Source organism: Canis lupus, chromosome 10, assembly GCF_048164855.1.
Source record: "Canis lupus baileyi chromosome 10, mCanLup2.hap1, whole genome shotgun sequence".
Lineage (NCBI taxonomy): Eukaryota > Metazoa > Chordata > Mammalia > Carnivora > Canidae > Canis > Canis lupus.
The window spans coordinates 23,873,559-23,891,091 of NC_132847.1; the positions used below are offsets into that span (position 1 = coordinate 23,873,559).

A 17,533-nucleotide genomic window follows, 5' to 3' on the forward strand; every position below is an offset into this window, starting at 1 on the left:
TGCCCACTTCACTTCCCCGGAGGCCCAGTACCTCTACCCGCCTCACCCAAGCGCCCCCGCCCCCCGCCCTCGGCGTCTCGCCCGCCGCCCCGGGCCGCACCGCGTCTTGCCCTTCCTTCGCCTGGGCCGGAGCCCCCCGCGGCCACCTCCGGCTCCTCCTCCCGGCTCCCGCGGTCGGAATCACGCCGGCGCGCCTCCAGCCTGCGCTCCCGCCGACCGCCTCCAGGGGCAGGCTGGAGGCGCGCCACCCCCTCCCAGTCCTCTCAGCCTCCGCCGCGGGCTGGGACGGTTTGTTGTTTGTTTTTTTTTTTTTTCCTTTTCTTTTTTTTTTTTTTCTTTTTGTAACCACCTTGGCTGCAGGTCTCGTGCCCGGGGCTGGTGGGGGCGGGAGGGGCCGTGTTTCCCTTTGCCCCGAGCCAAGGGCGCGCTGTACCCGTCGACTCTGGTCTCTGCGGATTTCCAAACCTTGCTCGCGCGCTCAGCACCTCTCGCTCATCCACTGCGGGCACAAAGTTTTTACCCAGGGGCTGAGTTTGCAGGGGGTCGTCGGGAGGCTCCCGTCTGCGCTCGGGAGCGGCGCTAAGGGGGACTGGGGAGCGGCGGAGAGGGCACGACTGGCCTGCCGCCCTGCCTTTGTTGGAAGGGGGAGGAGCCCCGAGCTTTGAGCCCTGACTAGCCGGCAGGACGTCCCCTTAACATTTTATGTTTGCAAACTGAATCGGGGGCCCAGGTGGTGGTATGGCCGCCTGGCCCCTCCTCCCGCAGTGGCATTAACTCCCTCCCTTCACTGGTAGTATTCCCAGTAGGACATTTGGCAAAAGGGCCGTGCAAGGAGCTGCCAACCGGGCCTGGCCCTGTTTCCTGGGTTCCCAGGGTGCTGGCTTCTCCCCTACCCTGACTTCCTCTCTCACCTTCGGGCCCCAAGTGAACGCACCATCCCTCCAGTCTCTTCTTCCTCAGGCGGGTTGGGACTTGCAGAGCGATGTAACAAGCAGAGGAGAAAAATAACAACAGAATAACTAACTGTAAGGGGAAGGAATGAGTAATAAAGCCGACCCAGGCAGGGAGGATGGCTTTCATGTTTAAGAGATGCTATTTGCTTTTTAGGTCACAGGCTGCAAAACAGGCTTTGATCCGAAGTGGGCGAATAATTTATTGAGAAAGTTTGCATGGTGGTGGGGGGGGGGGGGAAGGGGGTGTTTGTTTGATCTGGAGTCCTCTCAGTTGTCCCAAGTGCTGTTTGTTGGGTGTTGTTTGGAGTGGAAAAGCATTTGGTTCTACAGCAAGTCCCTCGAAAAGGGAAGTCCTCACCCCAGGCAGCAGGACTGCAGTGAATGTTGGTTTTGAAACTGTTTGGCCAAAGGTCTCTCCAGCACTTTTGGAGAAGAAGTGTTTAAGGACAGAGTTGTTTGGACTTGGGATGCAGCAAATGTTTTCAGAACATTTCCCATCCAGCATGCTTCTCCTTTGGTTAAATTGCATGGCTAAATGGCCAGTAACACTAATTCAAGAGAGCTTCCTCCTGGCTTTTATTGACACCTGACGTGGGACTGCTGGTCCCAGCCCCCAAGGTGCACCCCAGCGTCCTGAGGGTAGACCTTTGCCACTGACTACCACATCCTTGAGGTGCGGTGGGGTGGGTTGGGGGGATGGGTAGAGTGTTCTGGTTAACTGGAGTTCCAAGTAATGGGGAGGTAGTTGTCTTATATCCAAGACCGGATTCAGTGACTTCCAGTCCAAATTCTTTACGACTCATCCAGCATACTCTTTTGCAGACTTCACAGTTAGTTCTGCCCTTAAGTGTTTGAGAGGAAAGGCCAGGATTGTGAGGAGGGGGTACCCCTGGCCTGCTTTGTCCTCCGTCCACATAGGACCCTGTGTGTGTGTGTGTGTGTGTGTGTGTGTGTGTGTGTGTGTGTCTCACAGTTTAGGAACCCAGGAAGGTTCTCAGATAACCCATAGGAATCTAGTACCCCAGCCACACTCTGGAATTATAGGCCTGTGCATGGTAGCCCGGGGGGGCAGGGTACACCACCTAGAGTCAGATAGTCTGGGTTTGAATGCTAGCTATGCATTCGCCAGCCGTGACAGTTGCTTTATGCCTTACTTTATTCATTTGCAAGTGAGGTTAATAGCAGTACCTTGCCATGATGGGTAGCTGGATTAAGCAATATATTGCATAAAGGTTAAACCCAAAACTAGGCATGTGGTAAGCATGTGATTAGTATTGGCGATTTCTATTATTATTAATGATGTGGAGAGGGCCCAAATGCAGCTTTGACCTTTGATCTCTCCCCTTTAGGCTAGGCCAGAGAGCCAGCTCCCTTCTCTGAAGAAGGGATTGGAAGGACCCTGCAGTTGCCAATGGTCAGCCTTCTCTGGGAGCGAGCGGAGTGAGCTTTGCCCTCTTCTGAGGTGGAGGGTAGGGTGAGAAGGTGCCAAAGGACAAAATAGACAAAGCCCCTTTCATTCTTCCAGGACCCCCTAGGTATGTCCCCAGAACTGGGTTTGGGGGGCTGGGTGTGGGCAGCATGTTCCAGGGGAGCTGGGTACCCTCTGGGACACTTGGAATTGCAGGTGGGCAACGATGAGTGTCGGAGGAGGGCTTAGGCGCCCTGTGCCTGAAGAAGCAAGTTTGAGGATCTGTGTGTACAAAATCATTTTTGTAATGGCAATTACCGTCCCCGGGAAGGCATTAAAGTTAATGAGAGATAGGAAAGAGTGGGGCTCTGACCCCCGCTTAAAGCGGTTTAAGAGTGTGCAGCTCTTGTTTTCTGAATGTCTGGCCTTCCCGACACAAGGAGGCTCTGAGGACAGGTTTTCCAGCCGAAATATCATTAAATTGTATTAGCATCTTATTACACACACGCCTAAGCGGTCTGCCTCAGACAGGGAGAGTTTTTGTTTCTCTTTGAAAGATTGTGTCTGGAATGGTAAATTGCCTGCTTGAAAGCTGTTCCCCCCACCTCCTTTTTTTAAGGAGGAAGACGAAGTCCTGCTGTGTGTGGTGGCGGGCAGGGCAGGCCTGGTGGCCCCCAGAGAGGAGAGGCCGGAGGCCAGGTTGGGATGTTTTAACTGCCCAGGGAGCGGCTGCGCTAGCAGACCTGAAAGGCCCACTGTTCCCAGGGTCAGCTGGAAGAGCGTTAATGGAAGCCCAGGGTGTTTATTTGAGTTTATTTGCGGAGAGGTCTTTAAAGGGGGCTGGCATTGGGCATTGGTGTTTCAAGTCCAGACCCAAGGCCCCCACTAAGACCAATGGCCAGTGCTGCCAAGAAAACATCTGCCACCAAATTGCTGCCCTATTACTGAGTTGACATTGATCATTAGCCAGGAGCCCAACCAAATAAAGCCTCCTGGAAAATGTGTGAGGTTAAGATGGGGAAAGCAGGCTGTGAAAACAGGACGAAATGTTGGCCTGGGGTGTTTGTTCCTGAAAGCTGCAGGCAGGCCAGCTGGGCTGTGCGCTCCCCACACTTCTCCAGGGAGGGGACAAGAACATACTCGGCACTCCCTGTATATCAAGCCCCTATTGTGTGCTGGGCATGACATGATGGGGCCTTGGGGCTCCAGCCGAGATCCAGACAGATGCACTCCTTACTGTCCTCTCCAAAGGAGAAAGACATTCAACAAGTAGATCTATAGACGGTAATTGCGGTGGATGCTCTGAAGATGTTGAATAACGGTGTTGTGGGCTTTCTTTAGATAAGGTAACTGGCATAGACTTCCTTGACATTTAAGCTGAAATGTGAAAGATAAAAAGTCAGACATGCACAGACTACACAGAACCTTCCAGGCAGAGAGCACACCCTGTGCACAGGTCCTGAAGCATGGAATATTTGACTTATTTCAGGAGATGAAAGGAGACCAGTGTAGCTAGAAAGTGGTGAGGAAGGGTATAGTGGTCCGTGTGAACTGGTTGAGGTGGGGAGGGGCCAGATCATGTAGGATATTGTGGCCAAGAGGTTGATTTTTGTCCTTTGATCAGCAGGAAGCCTTTGAAAGATTTTAGAAAGGGGTATGACATGATCTGATTTATGTTTTTTTTAAAGGTCATTCTGGCTGCTGTGTGGATTCTAGATGGTGGGAGCTGGGAGATGAATGGGAAATCCAGGCAAGAGATGGGACTGGTTTGGGTCAGGGTGATAGCAGTAGGGACACAGGGAACAGCGATGGCTTCACTGTACATTTTGGAGGGAGAGTCCACTGGATTTGCCACAGGTTGGCTTTGGGGCAGAAATTGCACAGAAAGGCTGTGGGCTGCTTCTTTAAAGGAACTGTAGGACACCCACGCACCCAGAGGAGAGCTTCTTCTCTCTGCCTCCATGCTGGGGATGGTGTGGGAGGTGCAAAGGGAAGGAAGGGGGGTGTCTTTCTTTCCTAGACTCTCTTTTACAGGGAGTGCCTCAGAAGCACTCCTGTCCTCCCCCCCCCCCCCCAAGTAAGTGCCTTATGACACTGGGGTGTTCTCCCAGAGGAAACCTTGCTTTGGGAGAGATTGAAGGGATCGGGGGAAAGAGAAAACCAGAGGTCAAGACCCAGTTGTCAGTACCCACCAACCCAACCTGGATTTCTGCTTTGGTGAAGGAGTCCTCCGAGTCTCCTAGCTCAGTTGGAAGGAAGCGGTTCAAGGGACAAAGGGCTGTTCCATAGGAGAGCCCAGGCCTCATTTGGAGCTTTCTTAGCCACCACCAGCGGAGGCTTACCTGCGGCGAGAAGGCCTTTGGAACAGACTTGGTTCAAAGGAAAGAAGCTTCACTCACAAAACAGTAGCTTCCCTCTAAAGCCTAGTTATTATTCCAATTAAGCCACATGAAATCTGCTCCCTTAATAACAGCCTACCCAGGAGAACTCGAGTGTTTCCACAGAGGGCAGGTTGGACAGGGAGCCGGCTGAGGGTGGGGTGCAGGTCTGCACACTGACAGGTCTCTTGGGACAGGGCCCTAGGCAGCAGGAAACCGCATTACCAGAAGGGCATTAGCAGTCAAGGAGTCCTGTTCCTGGCGGCCTTACCTACTGTACAGGAGCCCCTTGTAGGTGCTGGTGGGAGGTCTCCTCACCTCGCCCAAGATTATCATGGTATGACTAGCACCCGTAAGGAGAGCCAGCCACTGTGCATAGGGCTTTATGCTGCTTGCGTTTATTCTCACCAGCTGATGTGTTTAGTTGGCCCTCTCAAAGTGTTTTAAAAATTCTGAATCAGTTGCCAACATTGGAAGTTCAGGAGACTTCTGTAAAAATCCAGATCAAATTCTTGTCCTGTGGAGGTATGTCTTTTCCAAGGTCCCTGGTCTTTTGCGAGGTAGAGCTAGGATTTGAACTCAACACCCCTGAATCCAGAGCTCCTGCTTTTCTCCTTTGGGAGATGCTGGCTTGGAGGTACCCTCTTTGCTGGAATTGGAGACATGTGGGATCCATGGGCAGGATTGCAGGAAAAAACAAGTGGCTGTGTTTATAGCACTTGTCTTCCTCCTCCTCTGTCTGCCACCTGTGAGAGTGCTGGGCTGGTAAGATGCAGGCCAGCGTCAGGGCCCTGTCATAGTCCTCTTTGTCACACTCAGACCCTGGGGAAAGCAAGGATGCCAGCTGTGGGTGCCAGAGCGCTATTGCCCCATTCCGTCCATGACCTGGGCCACAGGGCTGCTCGTACTCTGCTGCACAGAGCCAGAGTAGTCTAAAGGTCAAGGGCATATGTTCCTGAGCCAGATACACTTCTTACAAGCCCTGCGATCTCAGGCAAGTCACTTAACTTCTGTATTTCCTTTTCCTCGTCTGCAAAAGGGAAGCAGCCATCATGCCCACTGGCAAAGAAGGGCTGTTCTGGGGGCTCCCTGAGATCCCTGTGTACTAGGGCATCCCCCTTCTGCCACAATGAGTGTTAAGCAATTGAACTTCCTGGCCCCCGTGCACCTGGTGTCCTCAGGGTTCCACCTGCCTCTTTGGAGCTGGCTGCGAGCAGCCCTGGTGACTTTCTGCCATCCTGATCCTGCTGTTAGGGGACCCTGGAGTGGGGAGGAGCTCTTGGCTGAAGTCAGGTTTGAGTGAGGCAAGAGGGTCCTGGTTTGCTCAGAGGTCGGGATAGTCACGCCCCACCTTAGAGAGCTAATGTTCTCTTGTCTCTGCAGGGCCACAGGAAGATAAAGGGAAACCCAGGGCTTGGCACCAACAGGCTTGGAGTGGGTGGCAGTGGCAGGCGGCCTGTGTGAGCCCAAGCAGAGATGGGGAACCTGGTTGGCCTGCAGCTGGGCTGGGCAGTGGGACTTTCTCTTTGCTGACACTGGCTCTTTGCCCTTTGTCACGGGCAGTGAGGCAGCCCAGGTTCCAGACTAACAGGGATGAGGTAGAAAATGCTTCAGGTCCCGAATCCCAGATCTGTTCTCACACTGGGACTCTGCCACTGTGAGAGCCGAGGCAGCTGAACAAGCCACTTGGAGTATGCTTCCCCTCCAAGAGGAGACCGAAGCAGGCGCTGCCACCCCAGACTCTGTCGGATCCGAGGAAATACTGGGTGGGAGAGCCCTCCCCACAGGCAAGAGCTCACAGGACACAAAGGCAGCTCAGCGTGGGCTCAGGGATAAGACCATGTGGATTCAAAGCCCAGTTCAGACAGTGACTAGCCGGACAAAGTCCTGCACGTTGCTAGTAAGGGAAGCCAATAGCTCACAACTTCCAAGGTTGTTAGGAACATGAGCTGAGCCAGTGTTGGCAGCAGAAGGAGCTCAGTGTGGAGAGCTGCCTTTCTTACCTTGAAATACTATAAAATACTATAGTAAAGATAAAGTTGGTTTGTAGTTATATTTGGAGAAGGACATTACAGGAGGGAGGGCAGCCCAGCCTAGGGCCAGTCACCCTAGGCCTGGTGCGTCTCAGGGACCCAGCTTAGAGCCTCCCTGTCCTTACTCGTTTTCCACACTCCTCTGCCCACCACCCTCAGGATGTGCCCTCAGTGCTGTCTGAGCTGGCTGGTCTCTAAACTCAGATGGCACAGTCCCTCTGGAAGAATCAATCTTGCTTCCCCTTTCTGGCCCACTCCCAGGGCTCCCGTGGGTCGGTAGGGAGAGAGTATGAGGCTGGCTGGGGAGAAGGTTAGGGCAATGCCTTGTTCTCATTCTTCCATTGCACCAGGGTGAGTATGGGGAGGTAGGTTATTGGGCAATTTTTTCTGAGAGACTCAGGATTTCCCAAGCCTCCCAGAAGTATAATGGGGCCTGCCTTTTGTTGCAGATGGAAGAGAAGAGGCGAAAATACTCCATCAGCAGCGACAACTCTGACACCACTGACAGTAAGGCCTTCCATTTGGGGTTCCTACAGGGAAAGCATTTGAATAATACTCAGGCCCACAGGCCCGGATGGGGGAGGCTGACCCATGGTCTCAATGTTGATGAAAGCATAAATCAGGCCAGGCCATTATGCTCCTAAGATGGTCCCCACACTTCCGTGGTCTCCAGAGCCTTGCTGTGTTCAGTAAATGTTTGTCAGAGGCAATAGAATCTCAGAGGTAGACTTGTAAATGGGCCAGGTGAGGAAGCCGGACATCTGAGGGTCGCAGGGATTGTGGAGGAGAAAAAAGGGTTTAAGGAGCCTTTTCTCAAATTTGGGGGGAGATAAGGGAGGTGATAAGGAGATAAGGTGAGAGCTTTTCTCATACAGCTCTTCCCAGATGCCCCAGGAACCTGGGCCTGTGTGAGCTGGTTGAGTAAGGAATTCCATTCTGCCCTACCTGTGGAGGCGAGGTACACTGCCAAGAGGATCCCACCTAGCACTGCACCCTGTGGGGAGCCCACACTGCCAGGGAGGCTGGGCTTGGAGCCCTGCAGCTCTGCACTACAGTTTGTTCACACAGGTGGTGAGCAGCTGGGATCTGGGAAATCTCCAAGGCTGCTTGGAGCTCTTAGAGTCCCATAGCTGCCCCCTCAGCCCCCAAGAGTCTGAGGACAGATGCACCAAGACGGCCTGCCATTCCCAGCCCCTTCCCTACCTCCGGGTCTCATTTCAATGTCCTTTGGGGTCTTTGTGCTCAGCTTGGCTCTGGTGTCTAACCTGGCCATCCCTTCCTCCCTGTGGCAGGAGATCACAGCATCCGGCCCTCTGTGGCCGCAACCACACTGGCTGTGGCTTGTCTCAGTAGAGCCAAGAGGAACTGCATCCTCTGCTACTAACTTCGCTGCAAGCAGAGGAACCCCTGAGGGTCAGGCACCCGCAAGAGCAGGTGTCTGGGCAGCTGCAGCAGAGCTGCGCCAGGCTGCGGCATTCTCCCTTCCCTCCAGCCCCTGCCAACCCTCCGTCAGCATACCTACCCGGGGCTGCTGCTCCTTGGACCCACAGGTAGAGGCTGCAGTCCTATAGTCCAGCAAGGGCCTCAGAGTCCAGCAATACTAGCTAATGTTCCTTGAGGCTGCACTCGGTGCTGGGGACTCCGCTAAGCCTTTACATGCATTGCATCACTTAATTCTTACAACTTTTTGCCCCCAGAGGGGTTAAGTCATTTGCCTGGGGAGACAAGCTAGTAAATGGGTTTATCTTATTTTACTTTTAAAATCTTTCTTTAATTTTTTTAGATTTATTTATTTATTTATTTACTTATTATTTTTATTTACTTATTCATGAGAGACACAGAGAGAGGGAGAGGCAGAGACACAGGCAGAGGGAGAAGCAGGCTCCACGCAGGGAGCCCGACGTTGGACTTCATCCCAGGTCTCCAGGATCACACTCTGGGCTGAAGGTGGTGCTAAACCACTAAGCCATCCAGGCTGCCCAAATGGGTTTATTTTAGAGCAACATTCTTGCCACTGGCCTTTTGTGCCTCTGTATATCCACTGGGCACCGTCCCAGAATATCTCCACTTGGGGCAGGAATAAGCGTGGCCACAGAAGGCCTTCTTCACCAAGGAAGAAGCAGAGGACCAGAGAGGGCAAGGGACTTGTCGAAGGTCACATAGTAAGTGGATCCTGAGTCCTGGTCACTGCCGTTTTATCTCCTAAGCCCCTATGCTTGGTGAGTGGAGGAAGGTACTCTTGTCCGCACTGATCCCTGGAGAGGTCCAGAGCAGGGACAGGCGCTCAACAGAGGTTTCCACCTTCTAAACATTCGAACCAGAGCCTTCCTTACAGGTTTCCTATCCTTGGAGGTGGATGGGTGGGTGGGTGGTGTTCCTGGCCTTCCAGGGGCCCCTCATGGGCTGTGTTCTCTCTGCAGGTCACGCTACATCTGCATCAAGATGCTCCAAACTGCCCAGCAGCACCAAGTCGGGCTGGCCCCGGCAGAACGAAAAAAAGCCCTCAGAGGTGGGTAGTGACAAGTGTCTGGGAAAAGCTGAAGCCGTGGTGGGGAAGCCACAGGAGTGGAGCCCTGTGGAGACCAAGGGAGTGCGCCCTGCAGGTGTCTGGGGGTGAGCATTCCTGGCAGAGGGCGCAGGTGTGGCTAAGTGAGACAAATGCGAGGAGGGGGTGTGGATGCCAGTTCCCCAGCCATGTAGGTTGTTGTAAAGATGTTCCAGTTGGGCTACACGAGAGGAGCAGCCTTTCAAGGATTGTAAGCGGGGTAATAACAGAGCCTGACGTTTTAATAAAAGGAGGATTTAAAGAAGTGGCCCTGGCCGCCTTGAGGAGAAGGAACCATGCTGGCAAGGGCGGGAACAGGGAGGACTCCTGTGGTTGTCCAGGGGAGAAGCAGTGGTGGCTGAATGCCGAGTAGTGGCAGTGGAGGAAGAAGCAGTCAGATTTGGGGGAGGCTAAGCCAAGGGCACTGGGATATGTTGATACAGGGGCGATGGCTGGGGCCCTCAGGATCATCCAGTTAAGTTATCTGCTCCTTATGCCCGTGTCACAAGCATCTGCATTCTAAATCTTCCTTACTTAGACCTGGGATGTTTCTTGTGGCAGGTTGAGGTGTTCGTGACTTCTCGAGCCGTAGAGAAGAGTGCCAGGAGTGGGTAGTGTTGAGCACAAATGGACATCTCGATCCTGCTTTTTTGTGGCCCCTGAAAAATCACCTCTAGGGGCCACATCACTCCTTCTTAGGTCCTCAAAGCATTGCACTGAGCACAGAAGAGGCCCTTTGCACAGAAGCTGCAAGAGCACCCAAGAAGCTCGGGGGGTTTGAATCTGGCCCTTAACAGAGACATTGTTCAGCTTACAGAGTAGCCAGTAGCTGGGCTAGGCGCTTCACTTTTTTAAATCCTTCTCAATCCTTGTTACAATGGAAATTAAGGATCCCGGGATAATATAGCCAACACAAGAGGCTCTTGAAACCAACATTGCCAAGGGTGGGAAGGCCCAGAATCTTGAGGCAGAGTCCTTGACATGGGATGGGGGAGGGTACCTTTGTTCTGAGCCTGGAGCCCTCCCTGCTAACCACAGGGGCAGCCATGGCTGTGGGGGCAATCCTGAGCAGCAGTAGTTAGCCAGCCCCTTGGGGACAGTGGGGGCATCTTTTGCAGAATCTTGCGTTTGAAAAAAAAATCCCCACATCCTCCTTTCTTGAGCTGGCCTACCCTAGGACTCTCCTTTTGTGTGTGGGTGTGTGTGGTGGGGTTTGAGACCTGATGCCTCGTATCCCCATCCCCCAACCTAGTGTCCTCCTTTGGCCCCATGGGGGAAGGGTAGAGATAGAAGGAGATACCTCTGGAAATGCAGTAAGGACTGGAATAAAAGTTGGGAATTAGGTGGACATGGGATGCTGTTTTGAGATTCCTGGCACCACCCTCTTGGACTAACCCTGCTCAGTGGGAAGATGGATGTGTTCAAGAGCGCTGGGATGCGGGAGGCCTAGTGTGCTGTAGAGCTCTGGGCGCCTCTGGGACTCCTCTCTGCTCCTCCACCCTCACTCCCCTCTTGCCTTCCTACCCCCTTCTTGAGAGCCACTGGGGCTCTCCAGTTGCTATGGTTGCATTAGTAAAACAATAGCCACCTTTATGTGCCTTGCCCATACCCAGGAGACAGGAATTCTCTGCCCATTTTGGAGATGAGAAACCTGTCTCAGAATCCTGCCTGCCCCTTCTCTCAGTGGCTGCTCAGGTTGGAGAAGAGTAGGGCCATTCTCGGGGAGCTCCTGGGGCTGGCTGGTTCCCCCCACTCTGCCTGCCCTGCTTTTTCCAAGCACCAGGAGAAGGTGGAGCCGTTTCTCAAGGTAGAGATCCCAGGAGCAGGACTGCCATCTGTACTCTGGATAGGCCAGGGGCCGGGAGGAAACAGGTGTTGGTGAAGGTGGAGGGGAAAGAATGATTTGCATGGGGCTGAAAGCTCCACTCCCTCTTGGGTTTTCCAGCACAGAGCCTTTGAACCTTTCTCCACCTAAAAATAGAGTCACATCATTGTAGGGGTGCTGATGCCAAGCCTGCTGGGGACTGGTTGTGCATGGCCCCGGGTTCGAGCCCAGAGCCCTCTGCAGGCATCCCTGAGGCCTAACAGAAGATACCAGCCCTCAAGACCTGGGCTCCAGGAGGGCTGAAGAAGCCCTCCCTGCCTTGAACTGTCGCCAAGGACAAGCTTTTCCTCCCACAGCAGGCTGGAGTGCAGCCTGTGAGGTTTCCCTCGTCCCCTAAGTGAGGAGGCTGAGCCATAGCCAGCGTAAATTCCAAGTGATCGTGGGGCCGAGAGGAAACCATCAATGAAAGCTTCCAAATTATTTGGCTCATGAGAAGGCAGAGATGAAAAGCAAGGATTTGGCTGCAGATAATGTTTGCACTAAATCTCCTCACTGGGCTGTTCCCCTCTCTTTCTGTGAAGCGGTTGGTGAGGAGGGCCTTTATAGTCTGCTGGGCCTGAGGGCAGAGGGCTTTGGTCACCCTGGTGAAAGGGGATCTGGGAACCCCACCTATCCAGTCCCCAGGAAGTAAGACATCTGCGGGGTGGTTGCCAGGCCCGTCACACAGCGTGCTCCCAGTCTGACCCAGGGTCCCAGCCAGAGTACTTGTAAATTGATATGCATGGTGCAGTCCCCTCCCTGGTGGAGAGCCCCTGGTTCCCTTAGTCTCTTCATTTCTCCATGTGGACAGTGATGGCGGGATTTGATGGCCAAGAGTACTTAGCATAGCAGCAACACCAGTGTGTAGTTCAGCCAAAAGCCACAGTAAGGGCTGGGCTTGGGTTTATGCCAAACTGGGCAGCTGCCCCTGTGATGACCGGCCAGGGGATGCCCTTCTCAATGAGTCTAGGGGCTCCCTCTACATGGGAGTGAGGTGCTGTGGGGCAGGAAAAAAAAAGTGCTCTGACTAGGAGTCAGGACCCTGGACAGGGCTGACGCCTTGAGGCCCAGCTTCACTTCTGGCCCCTAACCAGTGGGTGGCCTCCCTCCGCCAGAGTGAAAGTGGGGGTGGGGGGAATACAGGCTCTGTATCACAGCTGAAGGGACAGGCCCAGGGTTCCTGGGAGGCTGGGTTTCTGGTGAAAGTGCACCAAGTCTGAGATCAGTAGCCTCCTTTTGGCAGTAGAGGAAAAAGGTAGAGTTGACCCCAAGGACACGGACTGCTCCCTTCTGCTCTGCCTGCCTGTGGGATCCCAACAAAGCCGAGGTCTGTTCCTTAGGGCTTAAACCAGCAGGCCAATCCCTAAGGAAAGGAAGGCATTAGCCTGCCCTGGGAAGGTGATGCTGGGATATAAAGCATGCCGAGGCCATGGGTTTCTGGCCTGGCTTGTCTGACCAGACAGCATAACCATCCTCAGTGCTTACTGTGAGTCCTATCTCTGAGAATATGATGGAGTCATGAAGGTTATTCTTTTTTTTTTTTTAAGATTTTGTGTATTTATTCATGAGAGAGAGAGAGAGGCAGAAACACACGCAGAAGGAGAACCAGGTTTTCTATAGGGAGCCTGATGCAGGACTCAATCCCAGGACCCCAGGATCATGTTCTGAGACAAAGGCAGATGTTCAACTACTGAGCTACTCAGGTGCTCCAAAAGTTATTCTTTAAATACTAATACCAAGCCCCCGTCCCACCTCCCCCCCAGAAATTCTGACTAAAATGGGCTGAAGTGGGGCCTCAGGTACCTCTACTTTATTTAAAGCCCTTTTGTTGGAAGCCAGGTTTAAGAACTACTGCTACAGTCCTTTCTCCTTAGTTTGCTAAGACAGGAGGTCCTAGTTTGGTCTTTCCTGGAAGGGGGGCCCTGTGGTCAGGGAGGAAGGGGAGGATTTCCAGTCTGGTTCAATGACCTAAGCAAAGGCAGGGAGTGTGGGTGAGGGCAGTCCTCCAGCTGATCCCTCTCTGCCCCCGGTAGCCGAGGACTGAATGTTTCTACCAAGCTGTCAGCCTAGCCGGGGTACGAAGGACAGTTCAGGAGGAGACTGGAGGCCAGCCCTGTGGGTTGGAGGCTGCCATTTGAGGCCGTGTCTTCCTCAGGGCTGGGACAGAGGCAGACTGAAGAATGGGCCGAGCAGGGCCTGTCTCCTGGGCAGGGTTTTCAGGAAACCTGAGAGTCCCTGGAAATCAGCCAGTGGGCAGAGCCCTGGGTCTCAAGGACCCGAGAGCTACTGACAGTGATTAAACTCAGCAAGCACTTGAGAACACCCAACAGGCCCAGCTGGGTGCAAGGAAAGAGGGCAGAAAAGGCAGGCCCTGTCCCTGGGGAGCTGGTCCTTTGACTGGTAGCAGGATGCAGGTGCTACACAGGAAAGTGTCCGTTATGAGCGGTGCAGCCAGCTCTGCCACGGAGGAGCTCTGTGACTTTCTCCCTGAGCCTCCAGGTCATCATCTGTAGAGCCTGCCCTGTCCCCTGCCATGGCCTTTCTGTTTGGTGCGAGTCACTATCTTTTCCTGAGGCCTGGGGAGCTTGAAGGTGGAGGAAGTGAGTATAGGTAAAAGCTGGCCTCCTTGGGATGGAAGGAAGCCTCAATGGTGGGTAGGAGTTGGGATCCAACCGCAAGTTTCCTTTGTAGGCCCTGGTGACAAATAAGTATATTCCTAGACGAGAGAAGAGGGCCTCTCTGCAGTTTCCACAGGGCCCTTTACCAAGTCTCAGCTTCTTCCCCTTGGGAACAGGACCTGAGAGAGAAAGGTGATCCTTGCGCATGAATAGTCTCTGTCACCACCAGGGTGTCCCCCAGACCCACGGTCCATGAAAGTTCCTATAGAAGTCCCCCACCCCGAAAAGGCAGCTAGTGAAGAGTGAGGATGCAGCTTATTGGCTTGACCCATTGTTTTTAAGAGTGGGGGCCTTCTACCCTGGGTGAAGGCATGGGTGGCCAGAATGTGTTACGGTGCAAAGCCACAGGATAAATTTGATGTCTTCCCTGAGGAGCACAGGTGCCATCCAGATGTTTGAAATAATGTATTTTATATTAAAACAGTGATAGCATATGTTGTAGTAAAAGGCAAAATGTCGACAAGCTTGAGAGATAAAACAGAAATCCAAAAAGATTTCATGCTCGTCCTGTGGTTTCAAGCCGTGTTTGCAGCCAGCAGTTCCCCCGTCGCCCTGTGGGGCAGGAAGGCAGGCAGTGAGGGGGAGCCCTTCCACTGGGCCCAGTGCCTGCTTTCTTAGATTCCTGCTGCCTTCCTCTGGGGTGGGGGCCGAATTCACTTCTAGTAGTTAGAAACATTGCTGCTCCCGCCAGCTGGAAAATCCTCCTGGCCTCTGGGGCTTGTCTTGCAAAAGAAATGTGTGTAATATATTCTTTTAAAGAGCAGGAAGTGCTGTTATCCTTGTGAAAGAGAAAGGGTGTGTGTTTGAGAGAGAGGGAGAGACACACAGAGAGAGAGGTCTGACCAAATTAGCCTCGCGGTAGCTTGAATGAGACTGGGCAGAGGGTGGCTATGACAGCCCTTCTCTGGTGTTTTATGACTAAGTAAGTTTGCTCTTGGCTGAGATACTCTTTTTTTTTTTTTTTTTTAAGATTTATTATTAGCAAGGGGGAGAGGGAGAGAGAATCCCAAGCGGACTCCACACTGAGCAGAGCCTGACAAGGGCCTCGACCTCAGGACCCTGAGAACATGACCTGAGGTGAAATCAAGAGTCTATCGCTTAACCAGCTGCAACGGACTCCGCCACTCAGGCGCCCCTGGCTGAGATACTCTTTATCAGCTTCTAGCCCAGGAGAGATTTCTTTAAAAAAACAATACCTGGCTGGTTCCCAGGCAAGACTGCAGTGGTTAAAATATAGCGCAGATCTCAACTAAGTGGTTTTCTTCTTTGAGTCGCAGTTTCACTATCTGTAAAATGGGGATAATAGGGATTAGGTGGCGTTATATGTATATATACAAAGCTTGTAGCATAGGGCCTGATTTAACAGGACAAGTACTTTTTTTTTTAGATTTTATTTATTTATTCATGAGTATATTATTCATATACTCACACAGAGAGGCAGAGACACAGGCAGAGGGAGTAGCAGGCTCCATGTAGGGAGCACAATGTGGGACTCGATCCCAGGACTCTAGGATCACTTCCTGGGCCAAAGGCAGACGCTCAAGTGCTGAGCCACCCAGGTGTCCCAACAATTTTTAAAATCAACTGTAGTTTCTAATGAGATGAAGTGTTCAGGGAAAGCAGTTGTGATTTAAAATGAGTTATGCAGTCTCATTTCACTTGGCTCTTTCAGGATAGACTCCAAATATCCTTTGGGGGATTTGGAGGAGGGTGCCACTCCTAGCTTTACGTTGGGGCTCCAAGTGTGGACAGAGGTCAAGCAATGACCATCTTAGCCAAAACTGTTTTCATTGACTTTGGGACCTAAGCAAAGGCAGAGAGAATGGGTGAAGACCAGTTTCTGAAGAGCACCTGGAAGACTCTTTGGGGCCAGTCCCCCTGCCTCCACTCTCCCTACTAGGAGGAACGGGAAATTTTAGAGTTTAGTCCTGCTTCAAAGCCTGGGGTTCATTCATTCATTCATTCATTCACTGCACAGCATTTCTTGAGCACCTGCTGTGTGCCAGACACCGTGCCACAGCCAGCTACAGCGATAGACAGGAGACATGCAGCCTCTGCTCTTCTCAGCTGAATTTACTGGAGGAGATGGACATCAAACAAATAATGACACAAATAATCCTATTTTGTAATTATATTAAGTGGTGGAGCCTTTCCTTAAGTAACTGAACCTCCTCTCAGTCTCTCTTGGTCTGAAATACACTATGATACAATAATTCACTCTTGAGGAAAGGAAGCAGAGACCAAGGTCCCAGAATGAAATGTTCCAACAGCATCCACGGATCTCATGGTCACAGGCAAGAAATCTGCTCACAGGACAGTCTCGAGGCCATGCATGTGCAGTGTCCCTACATCTGAACCGAGCATGGTCTTCGGCTCCCCTCCAGAGCTACGCTGGCTCCTTGGCACTTAGACTGGTTTTTAACGTTTGAGTTTTAGACCTTTAAACATTCTTCATACTGTTTGAAGAAGCTACAATTAACATCTCCCAAGCAGCTCAGCAGAACTTGGTTGCTAGGCAGCAGACCTTTAAAGACAATTTGTCAATTTCTGCCATAAGAGAGAAAAAATAGTAAACATTCAGGTCCTCAGAAAATTACTTGTCTTCCAACTTTCTGGCCATGGCAAGGTCTCTGGTTCTTCGGTGTCCATTCTATTCTCTTATTTAAGTTTCATAAATATTTCAGAGGCGTTTTTTTTTTTTTTTTTTTTTTTTTTTAAGTTTCAGTTTATTTTATTTATGATAGTCACACAGAGAGAGAGAGAGAGATAGAGGCAGAGACATAGGCAGAGGGAGAAGCAGGCTCCATGCACCGGGAGCCCGACGTGGGATTCGATCCCGGGTCTCCAGGATTGTGCCCTGGGCCAAAGGCAGGGGCCAAACCGCTGCGCCACCCAGGGATCCCTCAGAGGCGTTTTAGGAGAATAATTGAGCCTTTTTCAAGCTTAACCTCTGGCAGTTCAAAGCAAAAAGGATGTTTGGGTGACAGGTTGCCATATTTAAGGACAGGTTTTATATAAATGTCCAGAGGCTCTTTGGGAAGGTACAGAGTACCCAGCTCTGCCCAGCCATACGTAGCCTTGGGCAGCAACCCAAGATCTGGTGGCAGACTGTGAAGGGTTTCGAGCCATTCAGCTTTGTTTAGCACCTCACATGTTCAGCCTGTGGCCCAGCCAGCCCTCACTGAACTCACCACCTTCTTATGGGGGTTTAGTAGGAAGAAACCAGGAGATTCCAGTATAGGGGCTGTGGGAGTTCAGAGGAAGCCCAAAACTCTGTCTGGGATCAGGAAGGTTTCCCAGAGCAGATGTGGACCAGACGGAGCCCTCCAAGATGAAACCGGCCAGCACCACTTTAGCAAGAGGGCAGAGTGTCCCAGTAGGGTGCTCCTATGTGCCAAGGGTAAAAAGTACTCCACACACTGCTGTGTATCTGTGTGGCCACAGGGCCTGGTAGGCCCTACAGCTCAGCCTGAGGGAAGACTGTGCAAAACCACTGAATGGCTTGGAATTTGCAAAAGCCACCATCTGATTTGCACATTCCAGCCTTTGGGAAGCTGTCTGATTTGGCTTGGAGAGGGGGCATTGAGCACGTGGCCAAAGGGGGCAGGGCAATCTGTGGAGGAGTGCTGGCTGGCCCCAGAGTTCAGGGCCTGGGATCCCTCGCCCCTTCCAAC

At 52.4% G+C, this 17,533-nt stretch overlaps 1 protein-coding gene across 9 annotated transcripts in view; it reads left to right on the forward strand.

Annotated features, from left to right (window-relative positions):
* JADE2 (jade family PHD finger 2) overlaps positions 1-17,533 on the forward strand; it is a 51,730-nt gene that overhangs the window by 3,209 nt on the left and 30,988 nt on the right. For 5 of the 9 annotated variants that reach the window (XM_072841062.1, XM_072841061.1, XM_072841056.1 and 2 more), the window contains exons 2-3: positions 7,222-7,279; positions 9,193-9,281. In XM_072841062.1, coding sequence (XP_072697163.1) covers positions 7,222-7,279; positions 9,193-9,281 — 147 coding nt within the window. Of the gene's footprint in view, positions 1-2,302; positions 2,489-7,221; positions 7,280-9,192; positions 9,386-17,533 lie in introns of all 9 variants that reach the window. The other 4 variants (XM_072841060.1, XM_072841058.1, XM_072841059.1 and 1 more) reach the window with 2 other exon arrangements.